At 40.8% G+C, this 24,204-nt stretch overlaps 2 protein-coding genes across 4 annotated transcripts in view; both read left to right on the top strand.

Moving 5' to 3' along the window:
• LOC105394483 (multiple C2 and transmembrane domain-containing protein) overlaps positions 1-24,204 on the top strand; it is a 129,292-nt gene that overhangs the window by 29,857 nt on the left and 75,231 nt on the right. For all 3 annotated transcript variants that reach the window (XM_048631397.1, XM_048631396.1, XM_048631398.1), the window contains exon 2: positions 17,689-17,847. In XM_048631397.1, the coding sequence (XP_048487354.1) occupies positions 17,817-17,847 (31 nt within the window). In that variant the 5' untranslated portion in view covers positions 17,689-17,816. The remainder of the gene's footprint in view (positions 1-17,688; positions 17,848-24,204) is intronic.
• Positions 11,011-11,811, top strand: LOC125490824. Its single transcript, XM_048631167.1, has one exon. The coding sequence runs from the start codon at positions 11,011-11,013 to the stop codon at positions 11,809-11,811; it is 801 nt and encodes a 266-aa protein (XP_048487124.1).

Raw genomic sequence — 24,204 nt, 5'->3', positions numbered from 1 at the left:
TCAGGGTAAGATTATCTCTTACGCGGATGACACCGCTCTCGTTTTTGCTGCTGATACCTGGAGTGAGACTTTCCATGCTGCCCAAAATGGATTTAACTTGGTTAATAAATGGCTTTCTGCTAATATCCTGAGTCTGAATATAAGCAAGACCAAGTATTTGACTTTTTCTATTACTAAAACCGGCCAACCAACTGCTGATAAAAAAATCGTCTCCCATTTATGCCAATTAAATGGCGAAGAATGCACGTGCCAGTCACTGGAAAGAGCTGACTCAATACGTTACTTGGGTGTCATAATTGATCACAATTTAAACTTTAAAAAGCATATTGATTTGTTGAGTGGAAGAATCCGCAAGCTCATTTATATTTTTAAGAATTTGCGACATGTTTTAGAGCCAATTAGAATGAAACAAATTTATTTTTCCCTAAGCCAATCTCTTATCACGTACTGCATTTCTTCATGGGGCGGGGCGCACAAAACTGCAATAAAGGCGGTTGAGGTGGCACAACGTATGATTTTAAAAGTGGCCACCTTTCGGCCATATCTCTTTCCTACAACTCTGTTGTATCGGTCCTGCGAAGTGCTCACTGTTCGTCAATTATTTGTGCTTAACATACTGCTAAGACAGCACAGTAATCTCATTTTCGACCCTGATATTCTAAACAAGAGAAGAAAGCATGCTGTCAGCGTATTACCTAAACAGTCCAACACTTCCTTCATCCAAAGATTTTTTATTTTTCTCGGCCCATATTTATATAATAAAGTTAATAAGTTAATTTCCATATACAGCTTAAATAAAATTTCATTAAAAAAGGTTGTTACTAAATGGCTTCTAACGCTTTCATACGATGAAACTGAGGATCTTTTAAAGATCCTGAAGTAATTTAGCTATGTTTGTGGTATGGTTTTCAACTGTTGAATGCACTAACCTACTTTTTGATCCTTTTATATTACAATTATTATACTTAATTAGCTGGTTGTTCTTGCACATGTACACTGATAAAAGTAATAATCAAAATATGTATGATATCTTACATTAATCTTACTCTCATTTTCTGTGAATTTATAACACAACTAAGACAAGAAAGCACATTCTCAAAATTCTCTAAATTATTTTTTATTATAGTTTAATAAATTCTGTAATTTCTTACTTTTTTATGTTAGTTATAAGTAACTGTTATATACTTTTTTAAGTTACATAAACAGACTTGCGAGTCTAGTTTTGCCTTTGTCTATGGCTATTTTTGTCATTTTTGGTGGGTGAGGCGCTACTTGCTGAAATACAGGTTTTTACCTAGTTCGGCAGTGGAGGCTAAACAATAACTTTTATGAGACATCTACTTTAGCCTTAGTATAGTTTAGTTATTAGTAACTGTGTAATGTGTTTTACTGAATAAAGATATTATTATTATTATTTTTTTTTAATTTTGTTAATTTAGAATATTTTTTGAAATCTATTATGTCTTGTTTTGATTCACAAACTGTCACAGTTATAGTTTTAAGTTCAGGCATTTCGTCATCACAATCTTTTGAGTGTAGTACTGGCCATTTTGATTCATCCTGTTTTAAATAACTAGGACCATGCCACCACAGCTCCGAATCATGCAACTTACTGGCACTAGCACCTCGTGAAATTAAGTCGGCCGGATTGCTAGCGGTAGGTACGTAACGCCATGAGGAAGGCTGTGTTGTTTCAAGTATTTCACCTACACGATTTGCAACAAATACCTTTAGCTTGTTAGGATTGCCTCTCAGCCATGCTAGAACTACACTTGAATCGCACCAGTGCACAATACGATCGAATTTATACCGTAATGAATTGATTACTGAGTCGCATAATCGTGCAGCTAACAGTGCAGCACAAAGCTCCAATCGAGGAATTGTTGTAGGTTTTAGACGAGTAACTTTGGATTTAGCGCATAGTAATCTTACAGTGACCTCACCATTCATATTTATAGATTTTATGTAAATACACGCACCGAAAGCTGATAGCGAGGCATCACTGAAAGAATGCATTTCAATTCTAGTTGGTGAATCACACAAATTGTGACGGATTATGTTGAGACCTGCAATTATATGTAAATTATTGACAAAGTCCTGCCATGATTCTTCTATGTCTTTGGGGACTGGCTGATCCCAAGGAACCTTTTGCTGCCATAGTTTTTGCAATAAAATTTTGGGCACTATTATGCATGGGCTTAAAAGTCCCAGAGGATCAAAAATTTTGAATGAACTTGACATGATGAAGCGTTTTGTGATAGCTACATTTTGAGGTGGAATTTTGACCGGAAAATTTAATGTGTCATTAGACGGACTCCAGCCCAGTCCAAGCGTGCTGGACGATTCGCTTATTGCTAAATTTTCCTGAGTGTTGACGTCCGACACTTCGAAAATGCTGGGTAAATTGGTCTTAAACTTTCGTAATTTAAAGCAACCTTTGTCTAATTCTTTAGTTACAGTATTTAGGATGTGGCGTAATTGCTCAACATCATTTGACCCAGTTATCATATCGTCAACAAAAAAGTCCTTTTGAATTATTGTTTTAATGAGTTCGCCCTCACACTCCTCCCCTACTTGCCAAAGACAACGCGTACTTAAATAACTGGCACTTGCGGTGTAATGAGGCGAGCAATCAAGAACACGGTTGATGTGCGAATGGTCTTTATTATTAATATGAAGTACGTATTATGTACCTATGTATGGAGGGAAGGTGTTGCCACACTACACCTTCCCCCTTTTCGAATAAAAAATGTTACATAATTACATTTTTTCAATTTTTTATATGAGTCGGTAATTGTTAAAATAGATTTTTACAAGTAATTACAGATACAGAATAATCAGACATTTAAATTTCGTTCTTCTCCAAGGTTACTAATATGTTACTACTTAAGTTCACAAAATTACTTAAAATTGGTTGCTTTTAAACAAAAAAATACATTTTGAATCTTTTTATATACAGGAAAATCCTAATTTAAAAAAATATGAAAATTCGGGTATGTTATTAGTTACGTACAAACTCTATATAAATGTATAAACATTAAAATTTAAATTGATTTTATAGAAATAAGTTATTGCAAGTGTTTTTGTACTGAACACAAAAATTAAACCACATCGTTGACATCAAAGCTTTTTTTTTTTTTTCATTGATTACATGGTTAAACACGTAAAGTTAACATTAAGAATTTAAGTGTGCACTTTATATCCAACAAAGAATAATATAATTTCCGGACTATTAATATTTTAGTTTTATTTATTTTTTAATACAATTTTAGTTACGGATATCTTAATGAATACCAAGTACTAACATAATATATTACGTATTAATTTCCTATTGCAAATTCTGATTCTGAAAAGATTTATTATTATGATAGTGCACACATTAATACAATATAAAATGAAACAATAAGTACAATTATAAGTTTCCTCAAAACTTAACATATATTTTATCTTAACATAAAGTAATGTTGACGCATTGTTGACGACTCGCTTGTTGATAATTGATTACCCAAACATAAATGTATTTATTAATCTTTAATAAATCTCTATTTAAAAATCTTTTATTTTTATTACATCTGTATAGCTGTATATGTATAGGTACCCTTAAAATGTATTACTCTAAACATATTTTTAAATGTAAATCATAGTAATTTATTTAAAAAAACAATATTAAATGTTTCGATATTCATGATAATTATTTAGTTTCAATATAATTCAACTCAGTACATAGGTACTTGCCCTACAAGAAACTCATTTAACACAAGTTGTGTCCAACTAAAATTCAAAATTATCTAATGATTATAGAAGGATTTGTCCTTGATTGTACTTTAAAATTGTTAAAGAAAATTATTCATTTATATGATTTATTTACTACATTATGATTAAAACTTTCTAATTTTTTTTTAAATATTTACTGACGTAAGTTATTAATTCAATTCATTATAACCTTATTTCTTTCTCTTTCTATATTAAAAAAAATATATATATTTATTTCGTAATTTACTATACTTTATTTCATTTATTTCTTTTACTTTCAAAATCATCTTTATTTATCTATACTTCATTTCATTTATTTGCGTATATTTATCATCATTCATTTAATCTTTTATTTTCAAAATATTTCATTTATTTTGCGTATGTATTTCATCATTCATATTCTTTTATTATCAAAATCATCTTTATTTATTTATACTTTATTTCATTTATTTGCGTATACTTTTCTTCATTCAGTTTCTTTTATTTTTAAAGTCATCTTTTATTATTTATTTATACTTTATTTCATTTCACACATACACATTTACGAAAGGTACATATAATTATTTCCACTCTTTGGTGGGCCAGGCCTGGTCTTATTATTTATTTATATATTTATCTGTAGGGTACGCAAAACAACGAGAGTCGACTCTATAATAATTATAATATAAATAACACATATTCCATAAATATTACAAGGGCACATTTAAACTAGCTCTACTCTTAGGCAATTCCAAAATTCTTCACGGAGGGTTCTCGACCGCACTATGATCAGAAATAAGGACGTGACACCTTGTTGTACCCTACCATATGTACCTTCGATGACTTTGCTATTTACTTTTTATTTATATAAGTCCTCTGACCATACGTAATCGCTAAATATCTTGGTAATTGCGCTCTGTATGTCCCTTACTCGTATTACCTTCTTTATATTACTCATGTCCTTTAGAATCCTTCGGCCAATAAAATATTGTTAACGCTTGGGTGATCAGTCCAATTGTTTATTCACTGACCAAAGTTTCCTCAACCATACATTTCTCACGTGCACATGAGCTACTGAACCTTCATACATTACCTAATATTCTTTATCATTGCTTACTCATAACCATTTTCACCATAATTCATAGATCTTCATTCAATTAACAAAACTAATCAATCCCTAGTCTCAAAAGAGTACTAAACAATCTTTATACTTGTACATCGACATCTGTACCCTTTGCTTATCTACATACGACGACGACAAGACGATTCGTACCTAATCATCATTTCTTGGAACGACAAAAAGATCTTTAATACTACATCCAGCCGTGTCTTTGCTCGCAAAATAAACTTTACACTCTATATTTTACTCTTCTTTCTTTTATTACGATTTTGTTTTCTTTTTAAACCATTATATTAACGTAACCGTATCAAATATTTATTTTCTATAATTTTTATTCTTTACATTCCAAACTTTATAATTTTTATTTATGGGTACCTATGTTTAAAATCAGTAACTATTTTTCGAAATCATATTTCCTAATCTAATTCTGGTACGTACCTAGTTGTAATATCTTTATTAGTTTACCCAATTAATTTTCATTATAATATAAGTGAAAGTACATTGAAGTGAAGTGTAAGTACATTTCGAATAATATGTTGTTACTTATTTAAATTTATGTTGATACTGGAACTTCATTATACTATTGAGATATATTTTAATATTATTTTTAGAAATGCCGAATCCTTAAATTATTTTAATTTAATGAAAAAATTTACAGGTGGTCAGGTTTCTCTGACTCTAACTGTACTTAACTCTCTGACTGTAACAGTATTATTATCATCAGTTGTTATTTGTATATTTTATTTAATTATCTCACGCATAAATTTTTTGACTACTGCATATTTCTGTTTACTGTTTTCTGATTCTATTTTATACTACCAATGCATGATCTCCTTAACAAAATGAAATTCAAAAATAATAACTTAAATTTAGACCTGTTAAACTTTAGCTTAAATGTTGCATCGTGACATGACATGATTTCCCAATATGCAGGATCATCAAATTCTTCACTGCATGTGCGGCGGATCGAAATACGATATCTGTTGAGCGTGTGACCATTTTTGTGAGAAGTATGTTTTTGTTATATGGATTCGAAGAATAAACTAAGCATCGCTCCAAATCTGTAATTGAACTTTGATACGTGTTTATAAGAATAGGTATAATAGACTTATTGCTATGTTTTCTATGGGATTTTAATATAAGATAATGGGATAAATGGGAAAACTATTATCGGTTTTAGCGTTACAAAACTATGACATATTACAAGAAAAATACCATATTACGGTTTTTTTTTCTCTAATTACCTACTGATAAAATACTGCAGTTTTTTATTATGGTTAACATACTCGAAGGTACGAAATATTTACGCGGTATTAATTGTATTACTAGAATTAAAATTTGTATTTATTAAATTGCTTATTTACGTACTATTAATTTCATTTGACCAATATCTGGGTCATAATGGATTATTTAATAAATTTATTTTTTTATTTTACTTCTTTCTTTGATTATTTTATAATTGTAAATTAATTTCAATAAAATATTTTATTTACTATTTCTAATCTTTGTAGCTATTTATGTGAAACAATAGATGGATTAACATTTAAATTTTTGAATGTGAGTATTAATTTGACAGAATTTAGACAGTATTTTAGAATGAAAAAATATTTTCGAACAAATAAAAAAAAAATAAGGTGAGATTTTCTATGATTAATATTTTTTTAGTGCGGTCGAACTTGCGGGGATCCAACTGTGGGCGCGTCCAGCTCCTCGCGTCCCTCTGGGCAGCATCAGGCAGCAGCGTCCTCCTCCAGCCTCGCAGCTGTAGCTCGGAGGACATCCTCTGCTACCCGACTCGCACACTCCCAGCGCCTTCTCCTCAGCAGCCAATTTATCTCCCGGCGCCATCCATATTTTTTTTTTTTGTAGAATTTTATTTTTATTTTGTCCACTTGTTTGTCATGTTTATTTTCTTCAAGTTTCATTGCTTATAATAGCATGATTATATTATTAATTGTAATTTTTATCCTATAGATTATATTGATTGTCCATTTTCATTTTATTTTTACTATCATTATCACTCACACTACTTTTTTTTTTAAATGTAAAAGTCCTTTGTTTTTAATTTATTTTATTTTTCGGTCCGCCGGCACTGCCACGGAGGCAGGCCGGCTGGCAGGGTCGCCATGTAATGAGGCGAGCAATCAAGAACACGGTTGATGTGCGAATGGTCTTTATTATTAATATGAAGTACGTATTATGTACCTATGTATGGAGGGAAGGTGTTGCCACACTACAGCGGTACCGTAAGTGAGAGTATTCAATCTTAACGTCCGGATAGGCATTGACTCATCTTCCCTCCATAAGATCAGTTGCAGGTTTCTGTCTTCATCAGCAACGAGAACTTCACGGTAAAACTTTTGAATGTCTCCCGTGAGTAGATATTTGTACTGCCTTGCTCTGATCAGTATGGAAAAAAGAGAGTCTTGCACATGTGGACCTACCATCAGTATGTCATTGACCGAGAAGCCGGAAGTGGAAGGAGCAGAACCATCAAAGACCACTCTGATTTTGGTTGACTCACTGTCCTTAAATATAGCGTGATGGCACAAAAAATAAGATGGATTTGGCTTAACCTCCGGAGATTCTGAAAGATGACCCAAATCAGCATATTCTTGTATGAATTGTACATATTGTAATTTTAGTTCTGGATCCCTTCGAAAGCGCTTTTCTAAATTCAAAAATCTACGTTTAGCCAAATAATAGGAATCTCCGAGGCAGTCAGATGAGTCAATTAAAGGTAAATTTACGCAAAATCTACCGGTATTGAGACGAGTTATATTTGCTTTAAAATGAAGCTCGCATGCCTTTTCGTCTTCACTTAAATTATTTTTGTGCGGAACTTCTTCTAAGTCCCAGAATTTTGTAAGTAATTTTTCTATTTTGTCTGTATCATAGGATTTTGTAGATAGTTTATGGATTTCGTCTGCATTGCAGGATTGTGAGAGTGAATTTTGGGTTTGGTCTTTATTATTGAATTTTGTAAGTGTATTGTCTTTTTCGTCTGTATAACAGGAATGCATAGGTAGATTTTGTATTTCGTCTGTTTTACAGGATTGTGCAAATAATTGTTGTTTTTTGTCTTTGTTATTGGATTTTGTAAATATACTGTGATTTTCGTTTGTATTACAGGTATCTATAGGTAGGTTTTGTATTTCGTCTGTACTACAGGATTGTGTAAATAATTGTTTTTTGTCTTTGTTATTGGATTTTGTAAATATATTGTGATTTTCGTTTGTATTACAGGTATCTATAGGTAGATTTTGTATTTCGTCTGTACTACAGGATTGTCTAAATAAATTTTGTTTTTTGTCTTTGTTGTTGGATTTTGTAAGTATATTTTCTTTTTCGTCTGTATTACAGGAATGCATAGGTAGATTTTGTATTTCGTCTGTACTACAGGATTTTGTTGTTGCATGATTGCAGTTAATTTTGTTTGTCTTTTTTGATTTAGTATAAACCGGACCACTGATTAACCAACCAAGTTGAGAACTGTGCAATTTAGGGTTGTTTGGACCTAGGGACTTTTGCTCACATCCCAGTATGTCCCAGAAGAGCAGATAGCTCCAATCAATATCTGTATTGGAGAAGGTTGGTGAAACATTGGGTCGGCCAGTTGAATATTTTTTGGTAGTTGTAAATTTTGTATATTAATAGATTTTTTAGGAAGATTTCCTGTTAGGTCGTCTAAAACAAAACAGGAAAGCGTCACATTATAGCTTGAATTAATTGAACTTAGTTGCGCAACGCAACTTTCATTTACCTTGTTGGTAGAATTATTGCCAATGCCAATGACACTCAAGTCAACAGGATTACAACTTAATGATAGCCTTTGCTGCAATGACTTGCAAATAAATGATGATTGGCTGCCACAATCTAAAAGAGCTCGAACACGTTCCATTTGTTTGGTAACCGGGTTCGTAACTTCAATTAGTGCTGTAGATAGCAACACTTCCTGTTTCATATTTTGATCGCAAAAGTTTGAAATTGTCTCTGGATGATTGACAGAAGTATTTGCAGCGACATGGTTTGGTTTATGCAGCAAAGTGTTGTGCTTCTTGTTGCACTCGCGACACGGACCCATGCGACACTCATGCACTGGGTGCCCTTGGCGTAAACAATTAAGGCACAACTTGTATTTTGATACATCAGCCAGCCTATCCTGAATGTTTTTAGATTTAAATGTAGGACAGTCATAGATCCTATGATTTTGATTGCATACTATACATAGGTAAGATCTTGGCTTTGATTCGTGACTTGAGTGACTTGTGTTAGCAAATGATTTTGTGTTGTTCAATTGTTTTTGTGTATTTTGATTGTTGTTGTAATTCGATGACTGCTGTGGCCGCTGAAATTTAGAATAATTATTGTCAGATTTATTGCGATTTATTGATTCGAGTACATTAGCACGATCAGTTAGAAATTTTGTGAATTGTTGTAATGTTGGAAAGTCATCTTCAAGAGAATTACGGTACTCTTCCCACTTCACGAGCGTTTGACTGTCAAGCTTTTGGGAAAATGTAAATATTATTAGTGTATCCCATTTGTCAGTGGGCTGGCCAAGACTGCTCAGCGCACGTAAGTTTTTAGTGATGTGATCAACAAAGAACCGTAATGCACCTTCAGATTCGCGAGCCATCGGTTGAATGTTATGCAATGACTTGAGGTGGTGAGCTATCAGTATTCTATTGTTGTTATAACGCTCGCATAGTAACTTCCAAGCATCATTATAATTGGCGGAGCTTATTTCAATATTCGAAATAACCCTCGCGGCGTCACCTTCCAAATACGATACCAAGTAATGAAACTTTTGAATGGAAGATATTTTCTTGTTGTTATGGATCAAATTTAGGAAAGTGTCGCGGAAGCCCAACCAGCGGAATGGTGAGCCATCGAATTTAGAAATTTGAATCTGAGGTAGTTTAATACCATCATTTTGACATTCGCCTCCACCTTGTGCCTCCTGCCAATAAGAATTACGTCTGTCGCGCTCCTCTAGCACAGAAATCTCATTTTGATAATTTAGAATAGTCTTAGCATCCGCAATGCAATCAATGATATTTTGTTCAATATTCTCGCGTTCATCCAATTCGTCCCTTAAATTTTCGGTATTTAAGACCTCAATCTGATCTTGCAACTCATCAAACTTAGTAGACAAGCATTCAAACTTGCTAAGCTTGACCGTTAATTTAGCTAACTCAATAGTTTCATACTGAGTGCGACCCGTAAAACTTTCTAAGTATTTCTTAAATTTTGTAATCTGCCCCTTTACTGAGCTGCGTTTAGCAGATAATTCTTTATATTGTTTCGATAATTCTTTAGATGAATCATCTGAATCAACTGGCGCCATGATATAAAATAAATTTAGTTATCACAATCAACAATTTAGTTACACAATAGCAAAGTGGCCAAATCAAGTTTTACGTTTCGCACCCAAAGTGAGTAGGTATTAAGTGTAAATAATATAATTGAATTTAATCTCACGCTCCTCAATCCGTGACACCTGCCGAACAGGAAGCTGGGACCGCTTACCACCGAGAACTCAGCTTGAGCTGACGTTGGGAAGTCCTATTGGCATACTTCGTGGCTCGCTTTTGATGCGAGAACCTGGAATTGTTCGGCAAACCCGGGTTAGAAGGCGTGTATAGACATAATTTATAACGAGGGACAAGTAATGTCCACCTTACTCTTATGTTCACAAAACTTACAAGAAAGAACAATGGAAAAATGAAAAATGTTAATAATTTGTTTTAGAACAAAAATTTCAAAAAAGTGAAATCAGTTATGTGTGGTGGGTTACCCAGGGAATGTATTTTGAAAGTTTTGTGAAAATTGTATGAAAAACAAAAAAGTAGGTGGCACTTTTGTGTAAAAAAAATTATAATTTCAATAATTAAAGATTTGGGTTCAGGCCGGGTCTATCTACGGAGTCAGCTATTCTGTGTTTAAAGCACACCGTCCGCTACTATACCGATCGAAATACGCCTGTATTCGCCTGCTTCCTGGACCTATCCAAGGCATTCGATTTAGTGTCATATGACATACTGTGGGATAAGTTAGCCAAGGACACAAAACTTCCTTCAGAACTAAGTTCATTATTTCGCTTCTGGTATGGGAATCAGACGAATGCAGTCAGATGGGCAGGTACATTATCTGACATGTACAGGTTGGAGTGCGGGGTAAGACAGGGGGGGCTGACGTCACCCAAGCTCTTCAACCTGTACATGAACGGCTTGATCGAGGAGCTCAGCAGCGCCGGTGTCGGATGCTCAATTGATGGAAATTTCATCAATAACATCAGCTACGCGGATGATATGGTGCTGCTGTGTCCTTCGATTAGTGCCCTTAGAAAGCTGCTCTCAATTTGTGAGTCATACGCGGCGACCCATGGACTTAAATACAACACAAAAAAGAGTGAGCTCATGTTGTTTAAGGCGGGAAGGACGTCATATGACTCCATACCTTCAGTCTCACTCTGTGGCTCTCCTCTACCGAGAGTAAGCCAATTTAAGTATTTGGGTCATTGGGTCACCGAAAACCTCAGTGATGACCTAGACATCGACAGGGAGCGCAGGGCGCTGGCAGTTAGATGCAACATGCTGGCCCGCAGGTTCTCACGGTGCACAGAACCTGTTAAGATAACACTGTTTAAGGCCTTCTGTCAGTCGTTCTACACGTGCAGCCTGTGGGTCAACTATACGCAGAAGGCTTACAGCGCCCTGCGAGTACAATATAATAATGCTTTCAGAATGATGTTGGGGCTGCCGCGGTTCTGCAGTGCTTCAGGAATGTTTGCTGATGCCAATACGGACGGCTTTCACGCCATTATGCGTAAAAGAGTGGCTTCCCTGATGCACAGAGTCCAAGGGAGTACCAACATCTTTCTGAAAGATATAGCTGGCAAGTTCGACGGCCCTATCCTGACTCACTGGATGAGGCTGCACGTCATCAGCCGGTGAGGCGGGGTGTGGCGGTCGGATTTAACTACTCGTATTATTATTTCATTTATTAGTGTGTATGTGTGTCAGACTGTCAGTGTATTGTTAGTGTATAGTTATTTGTAATGTGTGTTGTCAACATTAGATTAGATTAGATTAGTATTTATTAGTATTAAGTATTTACTGTATTTGTATGTTTGTATTTGTTTGTTTCATGTGTTACAATGTTTTATGGACGTGGTCTGAAATAAAATTTTATTCTATTCTATTCTATTCTATTCATAAATCATTTTGGATTAATATTTTTTGAAATCTGATTTGATGAAAAGTTCTAAGGTCCCACAGGGAAGGTGTATTGCGAGTTTTATAAAATTTGAATGAAAAATAAAAAAGTAGGTGGGATCTTTGTATAAAAAAATTAAATTTTGAATAAATCCGTTTTGGGCTAGAATTTCAAAATTCTGAAGCCACAGATAGTTGGTAGGTAGCAAGGGGAATATTATATTTCGAAAGTTTGAAAATTGGATGAAAGATAAAAAAGTAGGTGGAACTTTTGTATGAAAATTTTGAAATTGTAATAACTTCGTTTTGGTTATTATTTTCAAAAATCTAACGTCACAGCAAGCTCGAAGGTTGCACAAGTGGAGTATTTTGAAAATTTGATGAAATTTGGATGAAATTTGAGGAAGTAGGTGGGAATTTAGTAATTTGTTTTGAGGTTATTTTGTTGAATTGGTGCTCCCTCTGCACCATGTCTGCGAGGCGGGTCCCGATCACCGCCGCTTGTAGCTCCAGCCGTGGGATGCTGAGCGCCTTTATGGGCGCCACCTTTGACTTGGCGGCGGCGAGAGTTACGGCGATGCTGCCATCGGGGTGTTCCACGCGCCAGTACGCGGCAGCGGCGTAAGCCACCTCACTGGCGTCGCAGAAGACGTGCAGCTGCCGGTGACCCTGTGTCGGGTCGTAGCATCTTCTAATCTGTAAAGCATCCAGTTCGTCCAGGCCACGGAGCCACCGCCCGAATGTGGCAGCCTCCTCCTCCGGAAGCGGCTCGTCCCAGTCGAGTCGCATGCGCCACAGATCTTGCAGCAATATCTTAGCTGTTATTGAAAAATGGCTGAGTAGGCCCAGGGGATCGAAGATGGACATAACTGCGCTCAGCGCCTCCCTCTTGGTAGGGGCGCGAGTCTGGGCTCGTACTTCAGTGGGCACCCTGCACATGCTCGTGGAAAACGCGAGTTGGTCCCGGGCTGCGTCCCACAGCAGTCCCAGGATCTTGGAATCGCAGCTACTACCGACAGGCAGCATAGCGGGTTGGCGTGCGTGGAGCTCCTCAGGCACGTCCCTCAGCACCACAGGGTCGCTGCTACTCCAGCTTCTCAAGCTAAAGCCCGCTTGAGCGTGTACGTGCCTCAACTGGTCCACTACTTCTCTTGCTTCTTCGGGGGAATTAAAACTGTCTACAAAGTCGTTCATGTAGTGACTCTGAGTTACGGCCCGGTGTGCAAACGGGTGGCTGGCCGCAAAGTCTTCTGCATTCCTGTTGCGCACGCTGTGGGCCAGGAACGGGGAACTGGTAGCACCGAAAAGCATTGATGCCATACGGAACTGCCGAGGAGGGCTCGAGCGGTCGCTGCCTCTCCATAGGAACATCTGTGCAGGCTGATCCTCTGGCCGGATTTGAATGCGCAGAAACATTTCTTCTATGTCTGCACAGACCGCGATGGGCAGCTCTCTAAATCGGAAAAGTACTCCGGGAAGCGATAGCAAGAGGTCCGGGCCCTCCAAGAGACAATCGTTTAATGAAATCCCTCCGGTAGTAGCGGCAGCGTCGAATACCACACGCAGCTTTCGGGGCTTATTAGGATTGTGCACCGCGAAGTGAGGGAGGTACCACCTGCGGGGATGAGAGGCCTCTGAGCCATCGGCAGGTACAGCGTAACCCTTGGTGAAGAGGTTATCCATTTGCTTTTCATACGCCGACCCGAACACGGGATCCCGGTCGATCTTTCGCTCAATCGCACGCAGTCGACGTAAGGCGGATTGGTAGTTCTCCGGCATGTGCTGTCCCTCCCGACGCCAGGGAAGGCCGACCTCGAAACGTCCGCCAACCCGTCGCACCGACCCCTAGAACAACTCCCGAGCTCTCTTGTGCTCGGGAAGCTCCTTTCGGAAGGCAGCAACTCCCAGAGCGTCCACAGCGAAATGGTGCCTGACCAGCGCCTCCAGGTGGAGGTCGGAACCGCAGGAACTCTCAGAAGTTGTGTGGACGTGCAGCACGGTGTCCTCTCGTGACTGCAGGAAACGGCGGGGCAGAAGACCGTGGACGATCCAGCCGAGGGGGGTAAGGGAGGCGGCTGGTTGGTCTCTGTTGCCGGTGCGGAGGTCATGTGAAACCATCAACGGCCACTGGTCCATCCCTATTAGCAGGCGTGGTGTAGCGTCCTCGTAGGTCAGGTCATCCATGCCTCGGAGGTTGGGAAAATTCAGGGCCTCTTGCGGCACGGATTGCTTCCGCAGCTGTAGCCTGGAAAAAGTACGCGCTTCTATGCGGTACTTTTCGTTGGAAGTACCTTGTACGGAGAAGGTGACGAGGTGGCTCCTGGAGTCACCTTGGGTGGCATTCAGGCCTCGAACACGCAGGGGCTTCTGGGGGCCGGTCGCACCGATTTCCTCGGCGAGTTCTTCATCGATCAGGGTGATCGTGGAGTGTTTCTCACCAAGACATCGGAAACAGAGATTGGACTCCTTCATCCACTCCCATCTCTGGTGGACTTCCATTGCCAGCAGCTTCTTGCATCTAGTCAGTGCGTGGCTGCCACCGCAGCAGCGACAGCGCGGTACCTGTTCTGCAGCGACCGCGATGAAATCCCGGGGCTGCGTCGACTGGTGGTACGGGGCGGGCTGGCGATACTGGACAGGTTGGCGGTAAGGAGCAGGCTGGCGGAAGGGAGCAGGCTGGCGTGCTGGGGTAGGCTGACGCGGTGGAGCAGCCTTGAAGAGTGCCGAGTACGGGTTGTTCACGGAAACCGTATTTCTCGCCGTTATCGACGCTTGCTCTTTCAGGAAATCAGCCAACAGGGAAAAGCGCGCTTTACCTTCATGGCGATGAGCGTCGCAGTAGAGGAACCAGGGCCGGGTGAAATCAGGTCCTAGTTTCGATACTACATCCTGCATCATAATAGGGTTTGTCAGGTAGCCGTGGTCGTTGTCTTGCGTTCTCAATGTATGCTCTACACGACACACGGTGGATGCAAAGGAGGAAATGTCCTTAGAAGACGCCTGCGCCTTCAGTGCGCGCAGGGAATGTAGCCGGGTCAGAGCAGTATCTATGAAAAACTCCGGACATCCGTATTCCATCTCTAGGTAAGATAGTACCTCATACGGGTCAGCGTCGTCCTTCAGCAACAGATAGTCGATATTGCGACTCGCCTCCCCCCGTATGCAGCGGCGGAGCTTAGTAATAAGTTCATACCGGGTGAGCCCGTACATCCTTTCTGCGTCGGTGACTGCGGCGCGGAATTGCAGCCATCCAACTCCGGCTCCATCGTTACCAGTGAAAGTGGGGAACTCACCCGGGAAAACTTGCGGGAACGTGGGGTAGGAGGCGTAGCCCATTCTGGGCCCGGCGTCGGCTTGAGTCAGTGGTGGAGCACAGGCGGGGCGGGAGCCACCAAACTCATCATGAAGCTCACGCACATTCACTGGCACTGTCACATGACGCTCACTGTTACTCACAAGTACGGGTATATTGTCGCGGCGCACATAGTGGGCACTGGCGTCGCGACGTTCACTTTCGTTCACATGCACTGGAATATTGTCGCGGCGCACATAGTGGGCACTGGCGTCGCGACGTTCACTTTCGTTCACATGCACAGGAATATTGTCGCGGCGCACATAGTGGGCACTGGCGTCGCGACGTTCACTTTCACTCACATGCACAGGCATATTGTCGCGGCGCACATAGTGGGCACCGGCGTCGCGACGTTCACTTTCACTCACATGCACAGGCATATTGTCGCGGCGCACATAGTGGGCACCGGCGTCGCGACGTTCACTTTCACTCACTGTTACATTAACATTCACTGTGTCACTCACTTCAGCGTCGCGACGCGAATAGTTAGCATCACGACGTTCACTAACATTAACTGTTGTCTGGTTCACCCAGTCGTCCAAGGCCTCTGCGGCACAAACACTGTTCGCACCGCGGACACTGCCTTGGCTGCTCAGTTCTTCCATGTCGAGCGCGAGGCGGCGCTGAACTTGCGCTTCTTGCAGCTCGATTTCTTTACGTTCGATCTGAAGCTTAGCTCGCGCCAGCTGGGTGAGCTGCTCATCTGCAGCGATCTGGGCCAGGCGCATGCGTGAGGACACGTCGGAATGGGCGACGGAGGTCCCTCGCGGCCCCGTCTCGCGACCGGCTACCATAGGGCGGTAGAGCGGTGCGTCAGACGGCCCGGCGAGGGGGAATGAAACCGCGGGTGCGGCCGTGGATGGAGTGGCCGTGGAGGATACGGCTGGCAGGAACGATGGCGCGGAAAGCGCCACCGTGGATGGGGCGACAGAGTCCGTGGTGATGGAAGGTGAAGCTGGCGGCTCGTCGAACACCCGAGTTGGAGGGATCGGACGATCACCGTTCTGCGAGCGTGTCACCACCATTTTTAAACTTCACTGCACTTCACGAAACTTCACTGACACTTCACTGACTCTATCCGGCTCGAAGGACCAAACTGTTGAGGACAGAAATAGACTGAGGCGGAATAAAAGAAAAACCGTTTCGATTTCACTTTCCCCAACAAGAGGAATTTATTTACACGAACAATCAAACACACTGTACACACAAAGGTTAGCACACATAAACAACAGTTAAAAAGGTTCACTAAAGGACGGGTGTCCATATCACAGTTAATCACTTTCACTAGTGTCCATGTCACAGTTAACTTCACATATACAAGTGTCTATGTCACAGTTTATTCACATCACTTCGCACTTCCGAGATAGGGGGCCGGGGAGCGGCGGTGCCGGCTCGACCCGGACCAGCGAAGTGTGCAGTGGCCGCGGCGATGGCGCCAGCAGCGGCGTGACGTCAGCGGCGGCGGCGGTGGCGGCAGCGGCGTGACGTCAGCGGCGGCGGCGGCAGCGGGTCAGCTGCGGCGGCGGTGGCGGCAACGGCGTGACGTCAGCTGCGGCGGCGGTGGCGGCAGCGGCGTGACGTCAGAGGCGTGACGTCAGCGGCGGCGGCGGCGTGACGTCAGCTGCGGCGGCGGTGGCAGCGGCGTAACGTCAGAGGCGTGACGTCAGCTGCGGCGGCGGTGGCGGCAGCGCGGTGTCCGCAGGGGTCGCGGATTCCGCGGGGTCGCGGAAGTCCCAGCAGCTGCGACGGGTGTCGCGGCGGTGGGCGTTGCAGCGGGCCGGACGTTTGCCCGGCTTTTCCTCGGAGCAGCTCTTCAAGCTTCTTGAGAGAGCTTGAGGTTTCTTCAGGTTTCTGGAGGCTTCTTGAGGCTGGTGTTCCCGGTGGCTGCTGGACTGCGACTGATTTTTCAAGCCAAAATGGCCTCCCTTTATACTTGGCCGAGCGCTTGAGACAATGGGCGCTCGCTATTGTTTCAACGAGTGCCGCGCTCGGCCAATCAGAGCATCGCACGGGTGGGAAAGAGAAAGGAAGTGTGCGTGCGAGGGGGACGGATTCTTCGCTGTCCGCAACAGGACCTGAATTTAACTAGCTGGTTTAATTCAGTTAGGTTAATTTTTTTAAGTTTTGGTTTCTGGAATCTTAGAGCGTAGTTAATGAATTTCAGACAAAAACGACCTACATCGTGCGCAACCTCGTTCCTCTAACTCATTTCCGATTCCCGCGCAAAAAAACACACTAATAACTTTTTTCTTCTAACTCCACAGAGGCCGGTCGTCACGCGATTCTAGCCGGCCAGTGCTGAGCTGCCACAGAGTAGCGGCGGTGTTGGCGCCGTGTCACCTCGATGATATCCTGTGTGCGTTGTGACAGCTGACATGAGCTGCAAGCTGTCATGTCAACCAAGAAGCATTCGCCGCAGCCGAGTAAGTGGTTATTTATACTTTAGGGGGTGTAATCATTTTACTCGCATCTGTCTATCTTTGGTAGTGCTTTTAAATCGCATTCAGTGGCGTGGTTTCGTGGTCCATCAGTGGACTGCTATATAAGCTGATGATGATGATGATCTGTCTACTATCTCTAGTGAAGCTACTTTAATAATAAATTATGAAATAATCTGGCAAAATATGGAGCAGCTTTCCTCTGATTTCATTCTTATATTTATACTTATAACCATTATAATTTGCGTCATGTATACTTAAAGCTCATGGTTATACTTGTGTACCTTCTAAAAGTTTGTTAAATAGTTTGAAAAAGTACAAAAGTATGGAGCTACGTATAACTACGTACCTACCTACTTTAGCAATTAAAATAATGGCAAAAGTGATCCATTAAATGATTGTGTCATGCAGTTCACGAGTTGGTTATTCACCCCTGTAACCTTTTCATGAGTGTCATCAAACTCTGTCATATTACAGGAATTAAAATTACTGTTAAAGTGGCAACCCTATTACTTTATGAGGTTAATTAATGAAGTTCATGATAAAGCTTTATTCTATTATTATGTGATTAGATCACAGCGCTTCGTCGAACCAAAATTAAATATAAGCACATTTATTTATCTACTTGAAACTGACGATGTTAGATACAAAAAAGATAGAAATAAAAGGAGACAGGCGTGAATTTTATATCAAAACCTTTCTGAGAAAATTAAAAATATTTTCCTAAAATGTTTATGAAAAAAAATTACGCTTGTCTCTAAATACATACCATGAATAATTTAGAGTTGTATACCTACATAACTAACCATGATAATGCACACGTAAATAATACAATGTTGTTTTGTAAGTATATAGGTATACTATATTCCACGGTATATTGAAAATTCACAGGAAAATCTAGCAAGCTATAACTCGTAAAGCAAATTCTCTTTGGAAAAAAAACTTAGTTTTTTTTCTAGCCAAAACAATAATATCGGCACACATCTTGGCCTAGACCAAGCCTAGACCTCATCTAATCAAAAATACAATATGGCTGCCATTTATTGGTGTTGATTGAGAATCTCAACTGCCTCGCTAGGTCAATTGGATGTTTAACATTTATCAAGATACAGACAACCCGCTAGCAAAGCGGTTAGGTACTAAGTTCCTGGGTTTGAATCCCAGTTACACTAAACTATCGAGTATAGTATATCTAAAATAAACTCAGTATATCTAAGATTCACTCATGAAATTCCACGCTGAATAGCGGAATCCAGTTTTAGACGACATTAAATAGAATAATTTGCTTTATTAGATCTTATTTATATTGTTATTTATACGTTCATTTTATCTCCCCTCTAACTTAACTATATTATGGGCTTACAAAAGCCAGAAAATTTACCAATTTCCCAAAGTAAATTAATAATCATCATACCCTGAAATTGCTTTTATCTGTCGTAGCCGCCGTTGGTAGGTATAAAGATGATTGGTTTCATTTCAAGCCTATTAAAATAATATTCAGTCATGAAAGATAAAATTATGCAATTGCTTTATAATTTATTTATATTGTTCAATTAAACATTATGAAGTTATTATTAAAATAAAATATTAAGTACTTATTATTTAACTAAACTATCTATATATTTTACAAAAAAATGATAATAATATAAAATACTTATAACTGGCCTGGAAATATTCTACCCTTAATAAACAGGAGTTTATCAAAGGTAGAATATTTCTTTTAGTTCGCTGCCGTCGCCCGGGATGGTTCCGAGGAGGCTGGCAGCATTCCCTCTCTGTATAGCCAGGCTGATGCGCTGGCTGAGATAGCTGCCAGCCCTCTGGTCCCTTGATACCTCGACCAGGCGCGACGAAAGTTCTTTTACTAATCGTCGCGCTTCGGGTCCCCACGGCCCCAGGGTCTCAACCCCAAACGGCACAAATATGTAGCTGTCAGACAGACCGTTGTATTTGCGCCGTTTGAGGTTTTCTGCAGCAGCCGCCGCCGTGCCCGCCGCCGCGGCACTACCCTGGATGTGGGAGGGGGCCACTGTGTCGGTGCAGGTGGCGTCCCACACTAGGCATTTCCCGTACTTCCAGGGCATTACGGTCATACCGTCGGGCCTCTTCCCGTCGTCTCTCGCCAGGCCGGTGGGCTCCAGAATGGCGGGGATTCCGGCGCTCGCAAAGGCCCGACGTATGACGTCGTTAAGGGCCGCGTGGCGGGGTAATCGGCCGGCACTCCGCTGACAGGAGAGGCCGTGGTGGCCTAGCTGGTCGACGGGGTCCCCGCAACGGCAGCGATGTGGCTCGTTGGTCTTACAGCCTAGTCTCAAACAGACAGAAAGGTTAAAGGTGTTGCGGTCCAGCAGTGTGCCCACACTCGCAGATGGAAGGGCCTTCAACCAATGTCCCGACTCCGGTTCGGCAGAAGCCATGAGGCGGGCGCGGTCTGCAGGGCTGGTGGCAGTTTCTAAGAGATTTTCCTGAACCTGCCTGCAGATCGGCTCGTCCCACAGCCTCTGGGATTCCGGTAGTCGAGGGACATCTTGTTGTGGGCCAGCGATATCTGACCAGGCGCTCCTGGCCTCGGCCAAGTAGGTGACCTCTGCATCGCCAAGCGATGGGTAAATTATCTTTCCGTAGAGGCCAGCCGTGCTGTGTGCCGAGGACAGGAACGCCGGGAGGGCCACACTGGACGCCGAGCGGATGCCCAGGCCACCGAACCGTATCGGCAGCGATGCCTGGGCCCAGCTGCGGTTATCCAGTTGGCAATTTAGAATTTCGGTTAGTGTATTCCTGATCATCGCATCCAAATTATTAAGTAAATTTTGGTGTCTCCAAATAGGTGAACATCGCAGTACATAGGTAAATTTTGGAACGAAAAGACAGTATCTGATGATTACCAGGGCGATTTGCGGATTAATTTGTACCAGCCGATGCGATGATTCCTGGAATTTTGTGATTTCATCGTCAATATATTTGGGAATCGATTCGTCAAGAACTGGGGATCCGAGGAGACGAAGCGAGCTTTTATTTAAGATTTTGATACCGGGTGCCAGAGAGTTAAATTTACTATGGATGTCTGTTTGTTTGTCTGTCGGTAGGTTGGGGTTGATAAAAAGTTCGCATTTAGAGAAATTTAATTCTAGTCCGATGTTTTGGAATTCTTTGATCATGGAGTCAAGGTCTTGAAGAGCGGTGCTTGCTTCATCCCCTATGGATCCATCATCGAGATACCACACGTTAAATTTAGATTTAATTTTGGTTATCACCGGATGAATAGCCAGACTGAATATCGCTGGACCGAGTGGGTCTCCCTGCTGACACCCAGCCGCAGAGTAAAGGAGGTGGTTCCTGTATACTAATTTTGTTTTTTCCCCGTAACATTGCCACATGTAGTGGTATATTTCAGGAACCACCTCCTTGATCTGAGTCAGCAGAGCTTCCCTCTCAACCGAGTTGAAGGCGTTCCTTACATCCACTTTCAGCAGCACCTCGCCCGCGCCGCTTGTGAGGAACGCGCGCGCCGCGTGGACCGCCGCCTCGCACCCTCCTTTACTGCCGAAACCTAACTGGGTGGGCTGGAACTTATCCGACAGTATTGGCGCGATGTGTTTGCAGCATATTTTGGATACCACGCGGCGGATTGCGTTTCCCACAGCGATAGGTCTTATCCCACCGTCCTTTTTTTTTAGAGCACATAGGTTTGCACCGTATAAAACATCAGTTATCTCAGTGCAAACCTTTCCCGACAGCATGAGGTTCACTAGCTGTGTCACGCTCTCCAGCACGACTCGGCCAGTGTCTCCCGTTGTGCCAAAGATGAGATCTTTATAATGTTGGGGCGAGAGTCCGTCGAGGCCACCGGCCGAGCCGCCCCGGAAGGACGCGACGGAAGGATGCAATTATTTCATGTGAAATGATTTATGAAATTTAATGATAATTATTTATATATCATACCTGGAAACTACTAGGTACTTACTAGTATGTTATTTCAGTATTACCAATGCTACAAATACCTACTTACATTGTTACTGGGAATGTGTACGTGGGATCTTATTCTAGTAACTCAATAGCCTCCTGACACCTGGCGTGCTATGAGTAGGACATTGAAAAAAAAAATAATATATAGTTTAAAAATACCTATATTAAAAGTTTTATGGAGTATCCCTGTTATTTCTTTAAAGTTTTATAAAGTACCTATCCCTTAAACAATTTGTTCTTTGACAAAGTGACAAAACAGTTCAGTAGTAATTTTATTTAATTTTTAAAAAATTTAATAACAGTGTATACATTTATACCTCTCGGGGTCAGGAGGATAGGGTTTCCTATTTCTGTAAATGCAATTTATAATTAAATCCAAATAAGTTTGCAATTTAATACCTATTAGGTCCTTATTAATAAACATATGGCTTCAACCTGCTAATCTAGTCATGTGATTGCTGGCTGAATATACATATATATGAATTTAATATGTATCTATCTATGTATTTGTGTAGATATATCAGCTGACCGATACCCATATTACAGGCTCTGCCTAGCTTGGGGTCGGATGGTCGTGTGTGAGATGTCCCCACATATTATATATTATATAGGTAATAGTTATCGTTGAGTAGTAACTGAACTGTTCAACAACAATTAAAAGTTCTATAAGGTAGTATGTAGAAAGTTAGTGTTAGAGTAGACTACAGCTATTATATTCATTTTATGGTAACCAGAATTAATATGCAAAATTGTATAAAATTAAGAAAACACGTCATGTTGCGTGTAAAGTGTAATAAAGATATTTTTTTTTAATTTTTAGGTCATAAGTGGCTCATACTAACTGCAAAGTAACAATACCTACATAAAGAACCAAACGCAGTAAATGAAGCTTTATTATAGTAGTGGAGGGTGGAAAATCGATCTATAGTTTCAAACCATCTTTGTTCAAAGCCGGAAGCTTTGGGGAATGAAAAGCATTCCCAGCTGGTGAATGAAGGAAGTTAAGTGAAAATGACGTCGTAGGTATATTGGGGTTCCCTTTGAGAGAGAGGCAAAATTCCCGATATTTGGCCTTTGAACTTCACTTTCGTTTCCATTTGCTTCGTTCAACAATAAATAGAGCTGATATCTGAAGTGGCAGCGCGTCGGCCATAGGTACATGCTGAAGAACCAATGCCGTGTGGTGTAAACAAGTTCTTGAGTGGAGACCATGAACAGTAAGGCTACCTTCAAAAGTGCCTGGAAAAAGTGGCCGGTAGTGGTTGGATGAGGAAGGCCGAGGACAGAGTGTTGTGGCGCTCCTTGGGAGAGGCCTATGTCCAGCAGTAGACGATTACGGGCTGATGATGATGATGATGATGAACAAATAGTTTCATAATAGTGATGATAACGACTTATGATCAAGTTTTTGACGTAAAAATACCAGGGGTCTGCTCCGAGAACTGAATTATTCAGTGTTCATTAATATTCACGAACCTTCTTGATTTCAGTATTCAATTTCCGATAATTCACTTAATAATGTGTATATATTCTAGGAATAATAATTCCTGCTATTGGATATTGTGTAATACTAGTAATATTGAGTAATATGGTATGATTTAATAAAAGAAAATATTCCAGAAAATACTTAAAATGCGCAAAGCGTTAACAAACAAACTAACGTAAACGTAAACTGTATGTTTATTAATTGCCAATCCAATATTATGTAACAATCGATGAACAAACTAAAGCACAGACAGACACATTCAATTGATTTTAGAGACCACTTGTAAATCTGTGGAACACCAATTGAATACGATACAATTGAAATGGTCCCGAGGGAATGCATTGAGTGAGGTACAATGTACAATAGAAACGAGGAGGATTAGACGTATGCTCACTTGCAAGCTTTTATATGCTACCCTGGTATAGATTTAACTGGTAGCGGTTTGTGGTAAAGCAAAATTCCAGCTGAATACTTGAATCAGCACTCTGCTAAAAGTAATCATGTCTTTCAGATCCAAGTTTCTAATACAACATGCCAAGCATAAACCGTGGACATGTTGTAAAAACGCATCTTTAAAACTAAGAATTAAGATAGTGCATTTTCTTGTAGCCCAAACGTGTTAAATTCTAAGGTGATTCCTCCATTTTCACTAACTAAAGGAGCCTCCCCGAGTGACGTATCAGCTGTACATACTTGTGTACATCTATAGCAGCCTGGCTAGTCAGCGACTGACGCTATTTTAACTGGCTAATCATTTTACCACGATGATACGAAATGTTTGACATCACAATTTTGAATCATTAGGTTGGCAGGTAAAACAGATATCTATATATATATACATATTTATTTATATTTATGTAGTATTATTTATATAAGTATGATGTCATTTT

This window comes from Plutella xylostella, chromosome 28, assembly GCF_932276165.1.
Source record: "Plutella xylostella chromosome 28, ilPluXylo3.1, whole genome shotgun sequence".
NCBI lineage: Eukaryota > Metazoa > Arthropoda > Insecta > Lepidoptera > Plutellidae > Plutella > Plutella xylostella.
The sequence above is the reverse complement of the archived record's forward strand: the minus strand, read 5'-3'. Positions and strand labels throughout refer to the sequence as shown.